This window comes from Leiobunum rupestre, chromosome 8, assembly GCF_980474605.1.
Source record: "Leiobunum rupestre chromosome 8, qqLeiRupe1.1.hap1, whole genome shotgun sequence".
In the NCBI taxonomy this organism is placed as follows: Eukaryota; Metazoa; Arthropoda; class Arachnida; order Opiliones; family Sclerosomatidae; genus Leiobunum; species Leiobunum rupestre.
Genome location: NC_143391.1, coordinates 8,036,987 through 8,059,886, shown reverse-complemented (window position 1 = coordinate 8,059,886; position 22,900 = coordinate 8,036,987). Strand labels below are relative to the sequence as shown.

General features: G+C 36.5%; 4 protein-coding genes across 5 annotated transcripts; 2 read left to right on the top strand and 2 right to left on the bottom strand.

Annotated features, from left to right (window-relative positions):
* Positions 1-1,828: 1,828 nt before the first annotated feature.
* LOC149932294 (armadillo repeat-containing protein 2) lies at positions 1,829-4,808 on the top strand. The gene is made up of 9 exons (XM_090156882.1): positions 1,829-1,906; positions 1,975-2,109; positions 2,568-2,648; positions 2,718-2,814; positions 3,533-3,649; positions 3,779-3,892; positions 3,962-4,094; positions 4,162-4,322; positions 4,410-4,808. The coding sequence occupies exons 1-9, from the start codon at positions 1,883-1,885 to the stop codon at positions 4,541-4,543; spliced, it is 996 nt and encodes a 331-aa protein (XP_090013008.1). The 5' UTR covers positions 1,829-1,882; the 3' UTR covers positions 4,544-4,808.
* LOC149932293 (rab-like protein 3) lies at positions 4,756-6,422 on the bottom strand. Its single transcript, XM_090156883.1, has 7 exons — positions 6,077-6,422; positions 5,928-6,019; positions 5,731-5,848; positions 5,545-5,650; positions 5,273-5,429; positions 5,128-5,199; positions 4,756-5,046 (listed from the first exon to the last, which is right to left on the bottom strand). The coding sequence occupies exons 1-7, from the start codon at positions 6,126-6,128 to the stop codon at positions 4,924-4,926; spliced, it is 720 nt and encodes a 239-aa protein (XP_090013009.1). The 5' UTR covers positions 6,129-6,422; the 3' UTR covers positions 4,756-4,923.
* On the top strand, positions 6,237-7,647 carry Mpc1 (mitochondrial pyruvate carrier). Of its 2 annotated transcripts, none has more exons than XM_090156885.1 (5): positions 6,237-6,495; positions 6,829-6,844; positions 6,903-6,983; positions 7,047-7,179; positions 7,250-7,647. In XM_090156885.1, exons 3-5 carry the CDS (start codon positions 6,974-6,976, stop codon positions 7,290-7,292), a joined length of 186 nt encoding a protein of 61 aa, XP_090013011.1. In that variant the 5' UTR covers positions 6,237-6,495; positions 6,829-6,844; positions 6,903-6,973; the 3' UTR covers positions 7,293-7,647. The 2 variants fall into 2 exon arrangements, with proteins under 2 accessions (XP_090013011.1, XP_090013010.1); XM_090156884.1 differs by lacking the exon at positions 6,237-6,495 and adding an exon at positions 6,740-6,761.
* Positions 7,648-8,349: 702 nt separating this feature from the next.
* On the bottom strand, positions 8,350-12,306 carry LOC149932291 (macoilin-like). The gene is made up of 12 exons (XM_090156881.1): positions 12,049-12,306; positions 11,330-11,471; positions 11,120-11,246; positions 10,928-11,057; positions 10,794-10,860; positions 10,624-10,732; positions 9,801-10,422; positions 9,573-9,731; positions 9,330-9,509; positions 9,136-9,256; positions 8,890-9,064; positions 8,350-8,826 (listed from the first exon to the last, which is right to left on the bottom strand). Exons 1-12 carry the CDS (start codon positions 12,126-12,128, stop codon positions 8,573-8,575), a joined length of 2,166 nt encoding a protein of 721 aa, XP_090013007.1. The 5' UTR covers positions 12,129-12,306; the 3' UTR covers positions 8,350-8,572.
* Positions 12,307-22,900: the final 10,594 nt, after the last annotated feature.

Below are 22,900 nucleotides of genomic sequence, written 5' to 3'. Positions count from 1 at the left end.
TCCAAGAAGGGTTTCTTGCAAAAACAACAAAACACTGGCAGCTTGAACGGAGAACAGCGAGACCATAATAAAGTCGAAATGGAAACTACCCGATCTCAATTGTTGTCCACTTTGGCCACCATTCGACCGGATTACCACGAAGGTAATCGAATAAAAACAGATAATCCATATCTTTGATAACGGGTATAAACGACCGATTTCGCTTCGATAGAAGATTTGATTGGCTTGAAAGAAGTCGTTTTAAACAATAAATCCGCCTTGAAACACGGGAGCTCTCTCCGATCCGAAATCATGAAGGAATTGTTTAAATTCATGGACGATTCCTTTCCCGAAAAAACGATCAAAATCGTCCAGATTATATTAGAGGTAAGGACGACAATGCTTTCAAACCCCGTAGTTTTATTCGGATCCTATTTTTCAGCTACATCCCAGCGGGAAGAATTTGACAACTATTTTGAAGGTTCTTTATCGCTTGTCCGAGCAACCTAGCCTCGATCCCTTACTCGCGGAAGAAGATTTTTTAAGTAAGTTCATGAGGTATCATAAACCTATGGTAAGATATACATGTATAAATAAATATTGTTTATTTGTTAAAACACCGAAATATTTTATAAATTCATTGCAAAGTAGCGATTGTGTAACAAAGGAAAAAATTATGTCGAAATATGACCTACTAAGACCAGGGCAGGGCTTCCACCTAAATCTTTAAAAATAGGGTAAAATAGGTACCACATTTTTCAAAATTCGAACCAAATATATAGGGACCAACGTAAACCAAATTGAGATCCTTATTTGAACTAAATTCCAAACCTGACTTGGTATTTTTATTTTCTTTAAATTTTACTACCTAACAGGTAGGCTCACTCCTACAACTCAAGGTAGTGCCACAAGCTCGGTAACATTATTATGTACTATGTTCGAACTATTTTATCATTAATTCTCAGATTTGACTATTTTGTAAGCAGTCCTTGAGCAGATGTATAAAAATATTTTAAGCCAATGATGGTTTCCCTGAATTTCATGAAAATAGGGTACTTTAGGGACCAAATCCCGATTTTAGGGTAGATTAAAGACCTTGAAGAAATATAAGAACTTTTCGGTATTTTAGAGACCCGGTGGGAGCCCTGCCAGGGTGAAGTAAATTTACAGGGGTTTGATTACAAACGCTATTACTGAGCGCCAGTAGAAGTGTTTCACGCGCAATACACCAAAAATGGGGGTGGGTTAGAAAGTTTACATTTCCCAACCTTTTAAATTTATCATTCGTCTTACACCAGCGTTATTTTTCAGCTCAATTTGTGTCGATATTCCGGGAGTTGACAATTTCCAAATACCCCCAAGCTTTGTTGTACGGTTATGGCATGCTAAAGAACCTAACGCATTGCGAAAGATTCCGAAAAAATTCGCCCGAGATTCAATACCTAACGTCGACATTCTCTAAACATTTGTCCGGGTCCTCTCGCCACATGCAGAGAAAAATCGGGAAACAAGAGACATCGTACACGTCTTTCATATACGTAAGCAAATACGACACCATGTTTCAATAACAAAAAGCAACACGTTTTACAGTTTGATTTATAAAGCTATTAGACGTTTTAAAATCTTTAACAATGGAAACCGATGTGGCATTAAAGATTTACACTGACGAAGTTAATTTGGTATCTGAGCTCTGCGGCACTATGGCGGTCTGCGTGCACGACCTAGACGTTATGGTTAAAATTGTAGACATTTTACGGTTAGAAGAATGTTACTGAAGAAAGAGTTCATTAGGAATCACGTAACTTAACATTTTGGTCTAAATTTTAGAAAATTGGCCAGATTAGAAGAATGTTGCGATTCATTCTTAAAATGCGCCTTCTGCTTCCCCGTCTGCGTTCAGATAATGAAGAAATACTTTGGTCATCAGGTACCAAAAAATTGTTTCCTATTTGGGAATACAAACGTGTTCAACCCGAATGTCTTTTTTTTTTTCAGTTTTTGGTCTCAGGAATTTGTTACATTCTGGGCAGTTTGGTCGCCACAAGGAAGAAAGCTAGTCTACAACTTTATCAAACATCCCAGGCTCTAGACGTCTTATTGGCACTATTGCACCACTACGTTTCGAACGAGGTAGGCCTCTCTTGAAGGAACAAAAGCTAGTGGCGTAAATAGCGCCCCCACTGACCCCGCGGCGCGGGGGGCCCCCAAACGTTTATGAATAAAATCGGTGCTATTTAAAAGGACTCCAAGTCGTTTTCCGCGGGGGGTGGGCGGAGTTCTTAGTTACGCCACTGACAAAATTAAGCGTCGCGAAAATTCAAACAATATAATTTTCACTGAAAACTAAAAATAATGAGGGAAAATGAACTTTTCACGATAAAAATAGGGTAAAATATAGGAACCAAATAGGAACTATACTGTAAAATAAAACGAGCACTTTATTTTCACTAAATTATACCAAAAACTGGCTTAGTTTTGACCATTTTGAAATAACCGTATAAAAATATTTATTGAAAATAGGGTACTTAACAGACCGAATCCTGATTTTTAGTAGTTTAGGGGCCCTGAAACAATATTTTTTAATTTAGAGAACTTCTGGCCACCAGTATAAGAAATACGGAAAATACAATTCAGGCGAAGATAATGAAAACAATAATGTTATTTTCAAGGTAAATGCTAAATAGGGAAAGGCCTCCTTTTAGTTTTATGTTTTAACATATTTCTTTTACCGTTGAAAGGTCGTTCGGGTTCTGGCAAATATGAGTTGTCTGGAAGAAGTGGGGCAAAGTTTGGCTAAACATACGCTTTGCGTCGATTTATTGTTGGACATTCTAAGTAAGAACTAACGCTAATTTTTAAAGACTGGTGTTGCTACTAGTTGATAATACATAATACTAAAGGTATATGATATGACTCTTACGAGAGAAGTATCCAGCTAGGGCATTAAACTGAATCATGTACCGTCACAGGCTAGACGTAAGCCGTCAAATCGCGGATGTGTACACCTCATCATGTTCGAACTTCGTACGATGTCAAATGTAAAAATTACACTAGTTAGGATATTTATTTATTTATAAATCATATTTTTCCAATGTACTAGGTTTAGAAAGTTAGCGTATGATGTTTTAGCCACGCCCTATTCCTTCTTTCGAAACACATTTTTGAAAATTCGGCCTCCGAAGGTACATATTTCAACATTGGCAGGTTAGCGCGATGGAGCCTTCTCTCCTAAGAGATATATTACCATAAGTGGCATAATTACCCTAAGTGTGCCAATAAGAGCTTTTCCCATAGAAATTCACCAATGAGAGCTTGTTCTACACGGACCACAGAAACGTAGGACTCGCGAATTCCTATCTAGTACACTATGTGGTCTTTGTAATGTTCCCGCCAATTTCGTCCCAGAATAAAGTGACGTAAATTTCGTCACTGGAAAAAGTGACGTCATTTACGTTAAACAAGGTATCATTGTAAAATTTATCTTACTGACACACTAAAGGTAATTATGCCACTTATGATATTACATATTTCTGACAATCCATATTCGTTTCAGGTCCGAAAATTGTAACTTTAGAGAAACGAGCGTTTATCGCGACTTTAACGACACTGAGCAATATGTCCTATTACTTAGGGACCAGTTTGGGGTCAACCGCAGTTCTCTTATGCGAAAGTATGTGTCCGTTATATGAGAGGGTTTAGCCCGCGCTAGAAAAAGGAACGAGATAATATTGTTACGCATTTTCTGGAGCGGGCGTAACTTGTCGTTACTTCACACTTCAACGATTTTCTCTTCCAAAAGAACTGCTACCATCACTAACTACGGGGGATGCCGAAATATCGGTGGAAATTTACTACAATTTGAGCAATTTAAGTCATAACGAAGAAGTGCGCCTCCATCTAATAAAACACAAGGGTGGGTAACCACAGTATTTGTTTTTTTCTAGATTAAAACAAAATTAACACCGACTATAACTCACCGTAGTAATTCCTCATCTCCTTCAAAATATGGAAGAGGATTACTTAGCTCCGTTATACTACGCATCAGGCGTATTGTTAAATCTCATTCTAGAACCAGAAGGGCGGTTGCAGTTACACGAAAACGGAGGTGTATCTAGGTACGCGTGTTTTAGCGTATATTGGTTACATGGTATAACATAACCTAGAAATTACAACGTTATACAGAATAATGGCAGTCATTCGAGATGTGGTGCCCGATGAGTGGAACGTGGGGACGCTTCTTTGCCAAATAATTTGGAACTTTGCTCAAGGTCAAATAGGACAGACAGCGAATGTAAGGAGCGAAGAGGCCGAAATTTTGGTTAGAGAACTGGAGGAGCTAATTGGTATGTAATTTTCCAGAGAGGTGGCTGGTGTGTTCAACAGTTTATACCAATCTACATGTAGGTTATTATTACACCTATTTTTGGCAGATGTCAACGCAGTTTTCCCTAAAGATGACCAAAATAAAGAGGTTGTGGAAATGAAGCAAGTCTGGTTGAGGGACTTCTGTCCCATAGCTATAGAACTGTTAGAATTTTTAACCAGTGGCATAACCCACATTTAACGAAAAGTCGAATCTTGTTTTTTTTGAAGCGGTTTGGTCCCAACTGTTAGTTTTTGAACTAATGGAGTAAGGCGTCGTAAGTTTTTGTACACTTATATTCCATATTAAGTTGAAAGTGGGTGATTATATTGTTTATCCAATTTGGTCGTAGGATACTCACTGGTTATAAGCTTAAAATTAAAATAGAAAAAAATCTCAGGAATTATAACATATTTAAATAATAATAGTCATTATGTTTAATCAAATTTACAGATGCAAAATTTTATCAAAACCTTAATATGCCAAAGCTTTGTACGGCATTATCATTTTTATTATACTGGTTCTGTGATTGTTTTAACACCAGTAAATTGTAGTTAAAATAAAGTTTGAAAAGTTGAATATTAATCCCAATGTCCTTGTTTGTCAATGAAAGCAGATTTAGGCACATTTGGTGCCAGTCTTCTCCTATCTAAAACAGCCGAGACTTGGGTACTAGTTTGACTATGATACCGTCTTTCAATAACCTTTGACATAAGTAATGAAAAGATTTCATGGATAGGTTCTTGTGTAAATTAAGCCTATGATTAAAATAGTGTTATTCCTACCTTATCAAAAAATCTGCTAAGTTTAACGGCATTGCTCGATGCAGGTGCTAAAGATTTTGATACATGAGAGGCCTAAAGTAATTACACTGTTTAGTTTTAACTTACGTAAGTAAATTCAGTATAGTTTCGAGGGAAAATTACATACAACAAAAATTTCTTCAGCACCACATTCATCGGAAAAAGATGATGAGCGATTAGTTCTACCAGGAGATAATACTTGTTGGGCCAGATCTAACTTTGTGCCAATAACTAACATCGGTATTTGTCTATCCACAAATTGCTCAGGATCATACTCAAATTCACTTATAAAATTAACTTTTTATTGTTAATTTAAAGATTTAAAATCTATCTTAATCATTTCTAATATAAGACATTAGTGTTAAGACAAAAATATTTATCACTAGACATCCCACTTACCCACTCTGTCCTTTTATTTTCTCCTCTTTGCATAACACCCCTGACAGCCACTTTCGTAAATTCTGCTGCGACTTCTTATTTGTTAAATCATGAACTAAAATTATCCCTAAATGCCATGTAAATTTATTAATTCAAACTAAATTTTGAGCTACCATTGACTTTTAAACAATAAGGGTGAATGCTTACCATGTAAGGAGTTATAAAAAACAGAACGACTATTTCTGTGGCTACTTGAGCCACCAATGTCCCAAAGCTCAATAAAATATGTTTTTTGAGAAGGTGTTCCCTCCTTATATTCATGTAACTATCAGCATTACGTGTATAGATTACAATAATGTAACAAATTTTATTTATGTTAGACCCTAATATGAACCTGAACGTACTTTCACCTCAATGGAGCACCCAATAGTCCATGATGGATTTGGTATTGGTTCATTATGACATATTAAATGAACTAAAGAACTTTTACCAACGCCTATTTTTGGGCAATGTTTTAAAATTTCGCTACGGATAAATTAATTTGAAAACATACCTGAATCGCCTACTACTAATATCTTGACTTTATCTATAGATGACATTTTCATCGCGGTTGCAAATACATTGACCCAAAATGACCTTTATTTTGAGTTTTGACAGGGAGGCGACACGTGTCTGTTTTCCACTATTCTTTCCCCTTCTTACCCCTCTTGCTTGAATTTGTCTTCGCTTTTAGGGTTACCGGTAGTTTTATCGTCTGCTTTTATTGGGTTAAAGATCACGCAGCAGGGCTGAAGTCTGTCCCTGAAGGTCAACAAAAAACCTTGGGGTACCGCGAGTTGTCTGTTCAATACCATCTAATTCATTCTGGTCTACCCGTCCATTGAAAGGATTAACAAACAAGATGGCTAGTAAAGTCTTGATGAGAGCAGTAGATTCCCTAAAGAGCCAAGAATTTAGGCAATATTTAGCCAGGTTTGACCATTATTTCGATTTAGCCATAATAATTCTATTATTCTAAAAATTGTACACGTCAATACAAAATATAAATGACCTTCGAATGAGATTTCAGCTTATAAACTAAGGCTTACTGAAAATTAAATGCTTCTACTTCCTCTAAAATGATTGTGCCAGAAATGCAAAAACTAGTTTACCAAGAGCGTTGAAATATTCTCCATAAACAATTTTATAATTAAGATTATTTTTATTTTCTTTCCACTGATGTTATCCTGTGAAGCACAGTAAGAATTTTTAAGCATACACATAATAGTGTGACCATGAAGTATATATATTGTGTTTTATTTGCAGCATTTCTGGGGTCCTGGTAAGATAAACCAACATATATTATTCAAAAAGGTCTTAACCAATATCACTCTTTACAGTTGCAAATTGGGGGATTCCTTTAGCAGCCATCGCTGATATTAAGAAAGATCCTAGCATAATCAGTGGGAAAATGACATTCGGTTATTATTAAAAGAAAAATTTATATATTTGGTCTAATCTAATAAATGTTTCCTTCCCTAAAGCTCTGTGCATTTATTCCTTGCTTTTCATGAGATTTGCTCTGAAAGTTCAACCTAGAAATTTGTTACTCTTCGCTTGTCATTTTACCAATGAAGCAGCTCAAATAACACAAGGATGTAGACTCATTAAACACGAGTAAACAAACATTTAAAATTTCACTTAAATTGATAGAACCTCAAAATATATATTTGGTTTTCATTTCCAGATATAGTGGCAAACTGGTGCAAACTGCTGAACCTCAAGTTTAAAAGACTGAGATCTCCCTAAATTAACTTAGATATTTTTTTTTAACTAATTCCAAGTAGTGACTAGAAAGTATGAAAAATGTGGTATCCATATATCTTCTCTATACTAGTTATTGAACATGTTATATAAATTCAAATAAGGGAGTGAAATCGCAAAAAAAAATTGTCTAGTCAGTGTTTGGATTGGTCAAGATAAAAGTTAATCAACCTACATAATTTAACACGGTATTATATTGTTGCTAATTTAGTTACTTTGTTGTTCTTTGTCGGTTCATTATTGATTATTAAATTTGTTTACAAAATATGTAAATATTAGCTTATGAAATTTAAATAAGTTGGCAAAATTTTTTCCATGAAAGACGAAGCTTTTGTCTCATTTATTCTCACTTTTCATTGTTATGTCCAAAAAAAGAAAAAAAAGCTTCACAGCACTGAACCACAAATAACTTTTTTTTAGAACATCTGACTGCCAATAGCACTTGATAAACCTTTAGCGAATGGCACACACCTTAGATCTTCCCTGTCAATATTAAGTTTTTGAACTGTAGTAAATTACAGTAAAAAGGGTTTGTTTCAGGGTTAGAGAAGCAATACAGTAAATAAGGCAACACGCTACTACAGAAGCAAATAATTTTACCAACATGGCAGAAACTAGGTCAAACTAATTATATTTATAATACAAATTACAGAAATAATTTTTGCTACAAGAGGTTAATGATCTTTTAAAGTTCCAATCAATATCCAATATTTTTGAGCCTTATTAAATTTTTTTAACCAATTTCTGAGTAAGGAATGGGAGGAGGGGAGGGAAACGCAAATTTATATTTCACAACTTTGAAACATTAATTATATTATAATAAGAGGCCAGGGGGTTCAAATAGTTGGCCAATGCAGATTCTTACATCACTTGCTAGCTTCGCTTCGTTCTTTTCTCTTAAATTTAAAATCTTAAAAAGGTGGCTAAACTATTAGCCAACTGTGCGTTAAGCAAAACGAACAAAAACTTTAGTTTTTCTTACGTGGCCTTATTTTTTTCTACTTCATATCTCAGAGACAAAAAAGTGCCATGTCAAACACAAAAGGAACAAAACAAAAATAAATAATTTGCCAATTTACATCTATAAACTTCGTTCACTGGTATTGAGGGTGGGGAATAGGATATTTTACATCCTAAAGAATTGGTTACTTTTTTCCCAAAACTTTGTAGCTTGATTGCATTCGGTTTTTTCTCTTTAAATCGGTGGTTTAGAAAAAAATAAAATAAAATCAAAGGTGAAGCGAGATCAAATGTCCGAAGGAACAACTTTGGGGGTGTAAACGGAAGCATTGGGATCCAATTGAGACTTCGCAGAGACTCCGAGACAGCTTTCGTCAGGTAAAAACTTGGGACTATAGATCATAGGTGACATGCCCGAGTCCAACGAAACAGCCACGCTTGAAGGATAGACGGAGTTATTCGCCACTGGCATTACTGCCATCACTTCGGCAATACGCGATTTAAGTTCTCCAATCTCTTTATCTTTCTGTATCAAAAGAGCTGGAACCAAAACCAAAAAAAATTATCTTCCAAAAACTTAGAATTTTAGTATTTGATAAATACATTGTCTGATTTCCAGCTGACGCTTGGCTTCCCCAAGAGCAGAAAAGAGATCAAGCTTGACTCTAGTTTCTGCACTCAGGCTGTTTTCCAGATGCGAGTTTTTGTCTTGCATAGCGGATAATGCAGACATAAGCACGTCTGTTTCCCCATGAGAGTCCTTATATTGGCGCAATGTCTAAACCAAAAAAATATACCTAAATTAATCAAAAACAAACAATAACCATAGCTATTAATAAAGAATCTAACCTGAGTTTCACGCTCTATCTGTCTGAATTGATCTTCTCTCAATTTGAGTTCTCGCCGTAACTGCTTCACTTCATTTTCAAATTCTCTTCTCCGTACTTTGCAACTGTCAGTACACTCCGTCCTGCTCAAAACATGATTAGTAAAAATTATTTTGAAATAGAAATGATAGAGTTCAGTTGTAACGGAAAACCAACCGGGAAGTAGCCATAGCAACGGCTCTTGCGGCTGCGGCTTCCTCCACTTTCTTAGCTTTGCGCTCGCTAGATAATTGGTTTTCAATAGACGATCTAGTCCTCCTTTCTTCTGCAAGTTTTTTCTCTAACTGGCTGATTGTCTGTTTGTCCTGCTGACGAGCAGTCACTAAATTATGTAACCTAAATTTGTAGAAAATAGAAATTGAAAGACTTCCAGGGCTACATTGAAATTAAATATTTTACTTAGTCTGCAAATTTTCATTATCAAGCTGGAACTGTGTCAACTCGTTTTTTACTGATTTTTCACCAGATGTTAAGTTGTGTATCTGGAGTCTAAGATCCTGTTCAACTTGCCTGCTTGATTGCAAGTCGGCTTTGAGCCTCTTTATGTCACCTTCCAGCCTAGAAAAAAAACCAATGAAATTGAGTAAACCTTAAAACACTGAAGCTTCCCCATCATTAATACGATACCTGGATAAATAATCATCTTTTTGATTATTTATGTGATTATTAGTAATTTCTTTTGCCATATTGTTTTTATTCTTCTTCCCCCCTCCCGATGACTGCGTTTGATTAGAACTATTGTCCTTCACACTATTATGATGATGATTCCATCGATTACCCGAATTGGTGTTGTTACCACGCGTGGCTGTAGGGGGTGATCCAGTATTGGCATTTATAGCACTTATGCCATTGCTTTTGAAGGCAGTTTTATCCTTCTCGCAGTTTTCGTCCATCTCATCAAAATCATTAACACTGACAGTTCGCTTGGCAATGTGGTTTTCCATATACTGGTAGTCCTGCTTATCCAGTACATTCGCGCTATTCGTCTGCAGAGACGCATTATTATTAGGTTTGCCTTTTTCACGGCTGTCTAGTTCAGAGTATTTTGAAACTTGATGATTAGAAAGAAGCGCGTTAGGACCCCCACCCCCACCCACTGTTGCCAGTGCTGTCGTCGTCGTCACTGGCACGTTGCTATTACTATTAGTAACCGAGCTGGTAAAACTCATTTTCTTTTGCTGCTGGACATGATTTGGAGAACAATGCCCAACACCATTTGAGATTACTTCGTCCCCATATTTTAGCGACGCTAAATGAAACAAAAACAAATCAGCTTTCTCTGTGATAATAATTATAATATTAATAATACTATTATGCTTGTTTTCCACTAGCGCGCGTCATAATGTTATTTTCTTTACGCACGTAAAAACGTTTGAACGTTTCAAAGCTGAGAAACGCGTCGTTGCACCCGCTAGTGGAAAACAAGCTTTATACAAATTACGGTTAATACATTTTTCTGGGGTGGCTCCAGCTGCTATGCTGGGAGTTTCTGATGGCAATGCTTGCTGTAATAACTGTATGTAGAAATCATTCTCTCTGGCTACATCTTTTTGCTTTCGCTATTTAATTATACAGTTAAAGATAAATTATTAAAAATATTTCAATTAAAATTTGACTCACCAATTTCATTCTGTAGCCCACGTAACTTTTGAACCCAAATCCCAGTGTGACTACGGGATAGCCAATGCTTGAAAAGTAATACAAAGTTGAACTTGATACATTTAACAGTATATTTATTTTTTTGGTGTTTTTACCAATGAGCTGCAAATGGCCTACACAGATCCAAATTAAATGGCAGATTTTTAAGTTCTTTAAGCCGCACAGACGCTTCTATATATACAAATAAAAGCCAAAGTGATATTGTCGGAAGACATATACCCCTTTCTGAAATATAATTGAGAAGATTAATTACAGTCTATTTAGTGTAATGATAAGGGTAAAATTACCTGTATGCCATACGTATTGCACCCAAACGTATGTACTTGCTGCAAAAAACAGCCAATGTACTGGTATGAATAGGAAACAAATCATGTCTGAAGTGAATGCGATGAATATGAAAAATACAGAGAATGCCTAAAATGTTCAATAGTATTTTTTCAACGTGATTTCTACACTTACTATAATATATTTCAAAAATTATAAACTTCAAAACTTACGAGTCCCTGATATTTAAATGAATCGTAAACGCTCCTCAAAAGTAGCCAAAAAGGCCAAAGGTACTCAAATCTAAACTCGAGAATGAAGTCTGCTAGGAGAACCAGGGCCCAAACCAAAAGAAATTTCAGATACAGAAATGTGCTGCAAATAGACATATGTTTACATAAATTTAAGCTCTGAAATAACTAACCACTACTAGTTAAAATAGGCTAGATCATTTTTTAAATAATGCAAAATATAAGAGTTGTCAAACCACCAAAATTCAAAAAATGTAGGTCTTTGAATATATATTATAAAACTCTGTAATCTTAAGCGCATTAAATCCATACTTTCCACATCTGTAACGTTTAGTTTTTGTAGGTCAATTACACTCTCATGTCATATTATATGAATTATTTCTGCATGATGTCAAAACAAGACAAGACAATGACAGTAATTTGGCATTGAAAGTTAAATTTAAAGCTTTAGGTTTCGGTTTTCACGATTTTCATCAACAAAATAAACAACAGCGAAAACCACAAATTAAATACGCCGTTTTTTCGCAAATGAAATAAGTAGAACAGGCCAAGAGCTCCGGGCTCAATATGATAATCGCGCCAAGGACCTAGGTGAAAGTTAAGTAAGGCCTAATCCGTCTGTAACAACAGAACTGTCTGAAAGTTGCAAGGGAACGTCAGGGCGTTTAGAGAAGCCTAAAAGGTTGATCTCGAAAGCGTACCTTCCGTAAATGCCTTCTGCTATCTTGCTTCTCTTTACTGGTCTTCTAATTTTTCCACATTCTGCATTCCTTCTCTTCATATTCAAAAATAATCAGCGTGTCTTATTTTAATTACTTGATTAGTTACAATTATATTGTTTAAATTTAAGTCTTATGATGGCATGAGTACACTTCACGTTCCACGAAAATATACTTCAACTCGGGCCCTGTTATTTTCTTTCGCGATGGCTTCCCTAGTCAGCCAATGCGCATGCGACTTTCTAGTATCTGGACCATAGTCTTACCACTGCCAAAGAGGATTAATATGAGTGTTTTCCTTTTCGGAACAACGAATTTTAGTCCATGCCTTCTTTGACGTTTCAGTTTCCGTGGGAAATGCGATCCGTAACAAATGATTGTATTTAACGTCAGGATTTTCTTTACGAAATATCATATTATGTTCAGTCATAAGTGTATAATATTTTTACATAAGTGTGACCATAGAAATCTTATACTCCTACCTAGAATGCTCCCGTCTACGGGAGAACCTGACGCCAAGACATTTTGTAGCAACGACTAATGATTATATAGTCTTTGCTTAAGCTTCAGCCAATCAGCGGCTATTCATTGACTACGGCAAGCCGCTAGCGCCATAACATGGCGGTTAAAAATAGTAGAAGCTCAGACGATTTTTACAGGATCCATCCGATCCAAGCTCGCAGAATTGACGGATTTTGAAATGACATTTTAGCGCGCGACACTACAGGTACATGTCTTGGGCATACAGCCTTCTTTGCGTGCTTTTTTGACCATAACATGTAGAGGTATTTTCACGCTCAAAATGAATTTTAAAAGCCGTCAATTCCCATAGGTGTTTTCTGGAGTTTTTCACATGAACCACTTCAACGTTTTTGAATTTTTATTTAATAATAGTGTTAAGAATTTTTGAACTTTTAGTTTTGTTTTCATATTTACTTATTATTAGGAATATTTAAATGCCATAGTGAGGAAGATAAATAAGATTTCGTTTAGGTTCGCTTTGAAAATATTTAAGCCTAGGCCTGACATAGGCCTAACTTTTAAAATAGCAGGCAATGTCAATGGCAGTTTTGGGAGAAGCAGTGACTGAAGGTCCTTAGTATTAACCTTTGTATTTAAATTTATTTCACATTTAAAGTTAGTAATATTATATTTATTATTATGTTTGTAGAAACTTAGATAAACATAAACCTTATGAAAGAGTAATTATATCCCAGAAAAAATACATTACACTAAAGAATGACACTTATGACGAATTGACGACAGTCATTGAATTAAACAGCAACAATCACACTGATAATTGTCTTTTTTTTTCAAAACTTTACCTTCTATTAATAATATGCTTTTTCTCTTAGAAGCTTAGCTAAGATAAATGTCTCGCACTTTGCTTAAATTCAACATTCCACTGTTAAACAACATAAGAGATAGTACTCAACGAAGACCGATATTTACAATGTTAAATAAAGTGTTTTTAAAAAAACGGAGGCTCACTGAACTTCCTGAAGTAATTTTTACCAAATCATCAATTTGAAAGCCCGCCGTTTGTTAACATTTCAAATTGCCCCGAGGCGTAGGGAAACCCAAACTTTTACCTGTACAACGACACATTACCGTCCACCGCAAATCGTTTTCTACATGTGGAAATGAAACATCGAGGAGCCTTAACAACAAACCACGCAATAGTTATCCAAAACGTTTGCATATAAGAGAAAAATCTTTACGAGTAAAGAAACAGTCTACCATGTTTAAAAAATACATTAAACTCGTTCACGGCCCCCTGCACGCGCTCACTTGAGCGCGTGCAGGGGGCCGTGACTCGATTGACGTGGGCCAATCAAATGCGGATTCTTAAGGTGACGTAATCCATAATCGAATTATTATTTTCAGTAACTCAAACTAGATGGCAACGAGTCGTTGCCGTAGTCACTCTTTGAATCGTGATTGGCTGATAATGACGAAACCTCCGAAAATGTAATTGGCCCATTTTGTATTTATACGGAATCATTCTATGTTATAAGATTTCTATGAGTGTGACACTTCTTATTCTTCACATGCAAAAGTTTTACTAAGAGCTATTCTCAAGACAGACTGCATTACAGGCTTCGTCGCAGTTTTGCGTCCGCTTGCTAACCCGTCACACTTAGCCTTTGATAGCGCCTCGCTAGGGAGATATTTTGTTCTTTTGATGACATCACTAGCTCTCAGTAAAATATTGCTCAAAGTGACAAACTTATGGAACAATATTATAGACTTATGGTTCAGTGTACCATTGAGTGTTCTAAATTTCCGCCCGTAAGCGACCATCTCTGTAATTTATTTATTTTCTGATTACACCATTTCACGATAGTGTTTGTCTAGGAATCAAAAAATAACATTAGGTCTACGAAAGCTAAATGTTCCTTTGGTGTCGATTCTATTTATTTATTTATTGGTATTGGACAGGAATCCATACCTCTACTTGGAATGCTTATCCTGCCGTATCGCGTAGGGTAAAATCACACTGACAGCTTTGGCCACGCCTACGAGATAAAAGACCATTTTTTCCACCATATTGTAACTTTAGTGACGTCACTTTTAGCTCTTCCTTAAAAATAATTTCTGTTTGTTAGCTGACAATATTAACTATTTTTGATATGTCCCAAACGGGTGTTAAGGAGCGATTGGCGACTATTCAGTTATCTGTGGCTGATCAAATTGCCATTAGCAACTCTTTCTCTGTTCTTGGTGACGAGGCAGACTCTGAGACTAATGAGCAGCCTGAAGTATTTCATGACACCGAACACTATCCTACGAATGTCAATGCTGTTACTCGCGTTACAATTCGTGAACTCCAGGACCTCTTGGCTAATGAATCCAAAAGCTTTAAACGAGCCACTAGAGAGAAGATATCAGACTTCGTTGAACGACTGGCTGGTATCATCTCCAACCAACGGCTTTCCATTAGCCATATGGAAGGGGTCCTGGAAGAACGTAACCGAACAATAGCCCGTCTGGAGAAATCACGCCCTTCTCGCTCTCTGGCTGCTCATGGTCCTACTCCGGTTCAAGAACCTTTTTCACCACTACCGTTATGTAACTCACCTGCGATATCCTCTAACGACAAACCTACTATCACTAACCTTAAACTTACCTCACACCCTCATTCGATTCCACGCCCACCATCTCGTCGTGATGATAACAAATTCTAATTCTTTACTCGACTGACCCTACTCTCTCGCAGCCTGCATTTACCACTTCGATTAAAGAAAAAGTAAATCCTCGTCAATTGCGTATCGGAATCGAACATATCCGCCCCTGCCGTAACGGTAAGGGCCTAGTTATTCGTTGCGCAAGCAAATCTGACGTGGGCGTTTTTAAGACTCATCTTGAAGAGTCTCCTGACCTTCAAAACATCGTTAGTCCGAAAAGGTTTCTACCCAGAATTCTTATTTCGGACGTTGACAAACATATTTCGAAAGAATCACTGGTTGACTCCATTCTAAGCCAAAATCCTCTACATGATACTACCATGACCATATCCCCTTGTTTTCCCTTACATGGTAAGGATGACTCCAACAATTGGGTAGTTGAATACTCTCCTACACAAAAAGGGAAAAATAAACATTGGATGGTTGAGTTGTCCACTTCGCGAATTCATCAACGTCCCGCAGTGTTTTCATTGTGGATTAGTTGGCCATCGTCAACCTCAATGCTCATCATCAATCCAATATTGCACATTCAATTTCTTCTGCCCCTTCTTGTCGTAATTGCACTCTCTTTAATTCATCTCGCTCTAATCAAAATCAAATTCCTACTAATCACTCTAGTCTAGCTTTCACTTGTCCCTCTTATTTAAATGAACTTTCGACACGTCACTCACACATTTTTTATGACTAATCCTACGCTCTCTTTCGGCAATTCTCATATAAAATTTCTTCAACTAAATTTGGGTCGCTCCCGTATTGCTACGGCAAATCTACGTCAGGTCATTTTGGAAAAACAAATTGATTTGGCATTAATTCAAGAACCGTGTGTTTCAGTAAATAATCAGTTACTGGGATTTCCTGGGTACTTGTTATCGAGCTTGTTCGATCTATGCATCTCCTTTTTGCGATTTTTCTGTTTTTCTCGACGATTTATTAGCTGTAATCAGTGGTAATTTTCCAAATTATATCATTTGCAGCGACTTTAATTCAAAACATCAAATTTGGGGATCCCCATACTCGGAACCTAGGGGTACAGCTACTCTAGATTTCATCAATTCTTGTGATCTCTTTCTATTAAACGATCCTTTAGCCGGTCCTACTTTTCTTTCTTCACGGGGTCAGAGTTGGATAGACTTGACTCTTTGTTCCGTTGACTTGTATACTTTACTTGTTGACTGGGCAATCCCAGATATTGTATCCTGCTCTGACCATCGTATTATTCGATGGAGCCTTCGTTCTTCTGGTGGAACTCACACCTCTGAAGATGTTTTCAGTACCCGAGGAATTGATTGGGTAACATTTGAGGACAGTGCTAGTAAACTTTTTAACGACTTTGACCCTCCACCGCTTCTTACTATTCCTGATGTTGACCACTTTATTGATACTCTCACCACTCACGTCACTCATTTATGTAGCACCCACCTTAAACGAAAACGGCCGGGCCGTTTTCGTGCCGTTCCATGGTGGTCATTGGACCTCCAAATTCAAAGGAAAAAAGCTCGTGCCTGTCGCCGCCTATTCCAAAGATGTTTTGATAATGATCGTAGAGCGAACCTTCACATTGCGTACAAAATTTCCATTAAACCAGCTAAAGTTCGCTCTTGGGAGAATTATTGTAGTTCGGTGTCCGTAAAGGATCCTTTCTCTATTCCCTATCGTTTGTGTGCCAATAAAGTTCCTACGCCTACTAAATTCTCCACTGTATTTCGCCCAGATAGTGGCCTCACTAATTCTCTCTCCGAAATAATTGACACCATATTAGATTACACTTATTTACCAGACGATTCTACGACTGACACGAACTTCGAAATACGCGGAGATTTGGTTTCCCCATTTTCAGGATTTAATTATATAAATTTTACCAATAATGAAATTTTGAATGTTTTAAAATATCTTCCAAGTGCCGCGCAGCTGGTCTTGACGGTATTCCGACTGAAATTATTTACCATACTTTTATGTTTATCCTTGGCATATTTTCCTAAGTTGTGGAAATCGTCTCGAATCAAAATTTTAAATAAACCCGGTCGTGACCCTCAAAATTCTAGCTCATATCGTATTATTTGTATTCCCCCCTCTTTTGGAAAAATTTTAGATAAACTTTTAACTCAACGTCTTTCTCATTTCTTAGAATCCAACTCTTTGTTAGACAATAGACAATTTGGCTTTCGTCCTAGCAAATCTACTTCCCATGCTTTATCCTCCACTGTCAATACCATCTTCACAAATCGTTCAAAAAATCAGTACACTACCCTAATTTCCCTTGACATTCAGGTCTGGATACCTAGTATTCTCAAATCATTACGTGCGAAAAAAATTTTATAAAAATCTATATTACATTATCGAATCGTTCTTAAGTAGTACCCTGATGAGAGATCGAGACTGCTGAAGTGTTTATTACCTTTTAATCGTTCTAATTGATCATCAATTAAAGGCAACGGAGAGGCATTTATCTTTTTGCAGTGGTTGAGGAATCTGTAGTCCATGCACATGCATACTTAACCATTTTTCTTCTTTACAAGGAGAATTGGACTTGCGTACGATGAGTTTGATTCGGTGATTATACCAGCACCCAACAGTTCCGCCATCTTTTCTCGTACCAGCTCTCATTCTGAGTAAGAAAGCCTGTACGGCCGGTAAGTTACTGTCTCTTTAGACGTTAGTTCGATGTCAAACGATACTTGTTTTAAGAATGGTACCACCCTCGGCACCACCAATAGTTGGTTCAAAATATCTAGCTACTAAAAGCTTGAAAAAAGCCAACTAAATATATAAACTAGCCCGAATTATTTTTATTTAAAACAAGCACAGTACGGCTTCTTTAAACCTCTAGGAGGTAGAAGTCAAACAAAACAGACATCACTAATATAGTTTTGTTAAAAAATAACAAGGTACTAAATAAAAAGCTTGAAAAAAAGCCAACTAACTATATAAACTAGCCCGAAATGTTTTTACCTCTCCACCCTAGGAGGGGTTATACAATCACCGTGTCTGTCTGTGTGTCGCATTTTCCGTGCAAAGGTTAATCATTGCGCAGTTTCTCGAAGGGTTGGCAAAACCACCGTGTGACGGTGAGCGTTAACGGATTGATTTGCGGTTGGGTTTGGTTTGGATGATCTCTTTTTCGTCAACGCTCACCGTCGCGACAGTTTTAACTCAGTTTGATGGGATATTTCGTTATTGTAATGTTTATGTGTAGGTTGTGAATGTTAAGTTCGTGTTATGACAGTTGTGGGTGTTGAGTTTGTTGTGTGATGGTTGTGGATGTTGAGTCTGTTGTGTTTGTACGGGCGTTTTCTCTCCAACTTCTTAACGACTTTGGGACGGACCGAGTGCTGAGTGTTATGCAATCTCTCAACGTCCAAAGAGAGAAGTGTTACCGTTTGGTTAATGAGATAATCAGTCTGATATCTCATTAACCAGATGGTAACAGCAAGATTCTGTCTGCTCTCGTCCCCCCCCGTTAACCAGAATGTTTTCCCAGCGCTGTTATGAATGTTTTATTGCTTCCATTAACCATAATTTTCATTCTCTAGAATCTGTACTACCCGCGCTGTTATCTTCGTTAACCGTACAGCACTCAGTAGACTCTCTCTGCCACCCCCTCCTTTCCCCCGTTAACCATAATCCCCAGAACGTTTTCCCCAGCGCTGATATCTTCGTTAACCATAAACTCCAGAATCTGTACTACCCGCGCTGTTATCTTCGTTAACTGTACCGCAATCAGTAGACTCTCTGCTTACCCCCTTTCCCCAATTGCCAGAATTTTTTTCATTCTCCAGAATCTGTACTACCCGCGCTGTTATCTTCGTTAACCAAAACACAATCAGTAGACTATCACTCTGCTTCCCCACCCTCTTTGTTCACCCCCGTTAACCATAATTGTTATCTCTCATTAACCAGACTGTATTCGCTATATTCTCTCTGCATCCCCCTCCCCTCTAACGTTAACCATAATTTCCACTATCGCTTCCGAACCCCTTAATTTCTAATCTCTAGGCAATAATAACAAGTTCTTTAAATTTAATTAAATTTTATTTTAGAACTTTGTTTACATGATTACGCAAAATTGGTTCTATGACTAATCCGATTTTATAAATAATTCGTTTAAATAGTAATTTATCTATATAATTGTAATTAATTCGATCTTCGTAAGGGATATACACAATTTCATTTAAAGGGTTGAAACGAACTACCTTCTGCAAGTGCAGCTTGTATAAATAATTTAATTTAAAGTTCTAACTCACGTATTTGTAGTGTTTAGCAGCAGTATCGTCTGACATACGAGGGACAGTCACAAACGTCGTCTTCTTCAGGTACAGGTGAGATGCATTTGTCAGCGACCGTAGTTGAATTATCCCTCGAAGGACAGTTTGGAAAGCATCTGGCGTGTTCAAGTTCTGGTTTCCAGTGTTCTAAGATTCCATGGCATTTGTAACATCGTACTTCATCGCCCCGTTGAATATAGTAGAATCCAGCCTTCACTAGCTGCTCCTTAGTGACGTGCGGATTTTTCCAGTGACGAAACGTTTCAAGTCGATACGCTTCGATGTCCATACTGTAAAACTGCTTCTATAAGCTATTGCCTACATTCTTAAGCCTAATTGGTTAAGCCTAAATTTCAATAAATTATGTTTTTCTATTTATTTTGGTTAGACTCTAAGACTATTTGGCTAGAATCTAAGTCTATTTACTTCAAATACGCTACATCTTCAATTTAAAAAAAGCCTAATTTCCCTCTACAGTAAAATAATAAAGTCACTTACTTTTACGGAAATCTTTAAGCCTTTGCCTGTAAATAGAGTCGAGAGGTCGGCGTACGGAGCGCGAAAATCTACGTGTCTCTTCTCGAGGGGGGTCAGGAACTAAAAGAACGCTGTGTCGTATATCTAGAGATCAAATAACACTCGAAACTACAAGTAAATCCTGATTTCTCCTTGGCTGAAACAAATTGACGTCACGGGAGATTGTAAAACATAACCAAAAATAGAGGTTACTGCTCATCGGTTAGCGATAAAAAAAAATCGTCACGTGTTAAATTAGGCAAATTAGAATAGCTGAAAATACATTGCGCTTACTTACCCCTAATTTACTTCTGATACAACTTTGATAAAAATTAATCCTGTTCTTGGGGGTTCCCACTGGAGGAAATCTTAATGATTCACCCTAGTCCTAAATTTACCTAATGTGTAATCCGCTAGTTTGTCTTACTCACTTCTTCTATATGATAATTATTTCATTAATTTGCCTAAAACAAAATAATAAAATTAATTTTTAACCCCAATTCAGATTCCTATCGGGTAGGCCTAAATTAAGCATACTTAGTATAATATGCCTTAAAGTTCAAATACTGTTTAATACAATAAATATTAATTAAAAATACTTACTTTGTATGTACAACAATGGAGATCGAAGACTGTTACTTAATTTTCTCTCAGATATTCAGAAAAAATTAACATTTACCTATATACAATGATCAAAGGGATTACGTTATATTTGACGCGACCGATTCCTTAAAACGATATGTTAAGTCTTTTCTTCCATGGTGGAGGTAGGATTGAGGTGGGACTGAGCTTATGATTTTGACGGGAGATTTTTCCGAGTACCAACGCGTTTTCCGCATGCGTGCGCGTTTTCCGCGATATTTTCCGCATATGAGCGCGTTTTCCGCATACGGTGGGTGTACAGGTAAATAAAAGAACTCATCTAAAAAAAATTAGTTGCATTATGTTTTTATATTTCTTTCTTAATTACAGCGATGCTTAAAAGCAAACCTCAAATCTAGAAAACGGAGAATTTGTATGAGAGCCTTATATACCGCTAATATTTAATCTTCTTTTAATTAAACCACCACTTAACAAATAAATGTATTTCATCATAATCATTTTTTTATTTCAAGTTTAAGATAATGTTTTTGAAGCATCTTTTTTAAAGAATATTAAGTATTTTAAATAGCTCCAATGTCTTCGTCAAATGGTGGAATCACTGTTTAAGTAGTTTTCTTTTTTAAATATGAAAGTGGATTTCTTTTTAAAGAATATTAAGTATTTTAAATAGCTCCAATGTCTTCGTCAAATGGTGGAATCACTGTTTAAGTAGTTTTCTTTTTTAAATATGAAAGTGGATTTCTTTTTAAAGAATATTAAGTATTTTAAATAGCTTCAAAAGATAATCTCATATTAATCAGAACCATTTTATTAAGCTCGTAAGCAGTAGCTGAGTGTAATACCATGAGGATTGAGTTCTTTTATTTATCTGATAATGATATTTTTCTCACGGTACAAACAATTTTACTAATAATGACTTCACAAACTCTTTTCTCCAGAAACGATTTACCTGAATATATAGAATTAATTACCGAATAGTTTAAATTATTTATAGCTTCTGAGAGGTGTAATTCAACCCTCAGATCCCACTCCATCATTAAACAATCATGCTTTATTTGGGAAGGGTGGTCTATTTCACAACCGTAACATTTTTTCGCTATATAATCACGAATTTGATTCTCTACATTTTGACTAATAAGATTATGAACGCGTTTAACCTCGTTGAGATAGACGTTAAGTTCATCGTAAACATCTATAAGTTTATTCCAAGAAGATCTGGCTATAGCTAAACCTTCTTTACTATGGAAAAGCGTCCCGTATGAGGGTCCAGTTCCATGGTACATTCCTCGGATGTCAACCATTTTCAGGTCACGGTAAATACACAGTTTTATCCGTCTAGTTGTTGATCCTTCGAAGAACCATGTAGAACCGTTAGCAGATTCAGTATCGAAGAATGATGAGATGTCTTCACGCTTCATCCACAATTGTTGGAATTCATGTGCGGTTAGAGTAATCCCACTTCCGCCATCCAACACTCCTACTCTTATTTCACATTCCTCCGTGATAGTAACACCTTTAGCTCGAGATACTGGAAACGTTTTGAGGTCAGCCCTAAAATAAAGGATACCAGTTATTAATAACTTATAAAAATTATAGATATAGAGCTTTGATTTACTTACATTGTTCAGCTTTCGGAGATTTAAGCGAAAATATACCAAACATCGATCTTATATAGGGTGGTCATAAATAAATGTGATGACGTTTTCCATATCTTAAACTTGAAATAAAAAAAATGATTATGATGAAATACATTTATTTGTTAAGTGGTGGTTTAATTAAAAGAAGATTAAATATTAGCGGTATATAAGGCTCTCATACAAATTCTCCGTTTTCTAGATTTGAGGTTTGCTTTTAAGCATCACTGTAATTAAGAAAGAAATATAAAAACATAATGCAACTAATTTTTTTTAGCTGAGTGTAATACCATGAGTTCTTTTATTTACCTGTACACCCACCGTATGCGGAAAACGCGCTCATATGCGGAAAATATCGCGGAAAACGCGCACGCATGCGGAAAACGCGTTGGTACTCGGAAAAATCTCCCGTCAAAATCATAAGCTCAGTCCCACCTCAATCCTACCTCCACCATGGAAGAAAAGACTTAACATATCGTTTTAAGGAATCGGTCGCGTCAAATATAACGTAATCCCTTTGATCATTGTATATAGGTAAATGTTAATTTTTTCTGAATATCTGAGAGAAAATTAAGTAACAGTCTTCGATCTCCATTGTTGTACATACAAAGTAAGTATTTTTTATTAATGG

What these genes read in the sequence shown, in the direction of transcription:
- LOC149932294 (XM_090156882.1), top strand. Translation starts at nt 1,883, where the DNA reads ATGAAGAAATACTTTGGTCATCAG. An exon ending in ACCACTACGTTTCGAACGAG is followed by an intron (nt 2,110 to 2,567) that starts GTAGGCCTCTCT and finishes TTTTTAATTTAG; the next exon opens with AGAACTTCTGGCCACCAGTA. An exon ending in AGAACTGGAGGAGCTAATTG is followed by an intron (nt 4,323 to 4,409) that starts GTATGTAATTTT and finishes TATTTTTGGCAG; the next exon opens with ATGTCAACGCAGTTTTCCCT.
- LOC149932293 (XM_090156883.1), bottom strand. Translation starts at nt 6,128, where the DNA reads ATGAAAATGTCATCTATAGATAAAGTCAAGATATTAGTAGTAGGCGAT. An exon ending in ATTAGTAGTAGGCGATTCAG is followed by an intron (nt 6,020 to 6,076) that starts GTATGTTTTCAA and finishes GCCCAAAAATAG; the next exon opens with GCGTTGGTAAAAGTTCTTTA. An exon ending in TTTTTATAACTCCTTACATG is followed by an intron (nt 5,651 to 5,730) that starts GTAAGCATTCAC and finishes CATGGCATTTAG; the next exon opens with GGATAATTTTAGTTCATGAT.
- Mpc1 (XM_090156885.1), top strand. An exon ending in TGTAGACTCATTAAACACGA is followed by an intron (nt 7,180 to 7,249) that starts GTAAACAAACAT and finishes TTTCATTTCCAG; the next exon opens with ATATAGTGGCAAACTGGTGC.
- LOC149932291 (XM_090156881.1), bottom strand. Translation starts at nt 12,128, where the DNA reads ATGAAGAGAAGGAATGCAGAATGTGGAAAAATTAGAAGACCAGTAAAG. An exon ending in GCAGAAGGCATTTACGGAAG is followed by an intron (nt 11,472 to 12,048) that starts GTACGCTTTCGA and finishes GTCTATTTGCAG; the next exon opens with CACATTTCTGTATCTGAAAT. An exon ending in AATGAAAATTTGCAGACTAA is followed by an intron (nt 9,510 to 9,572) that starts GTAAAATATTTA and finishes CTACAAATTTAG; the next exon opens with GTTACATAATTTAGTGACTG.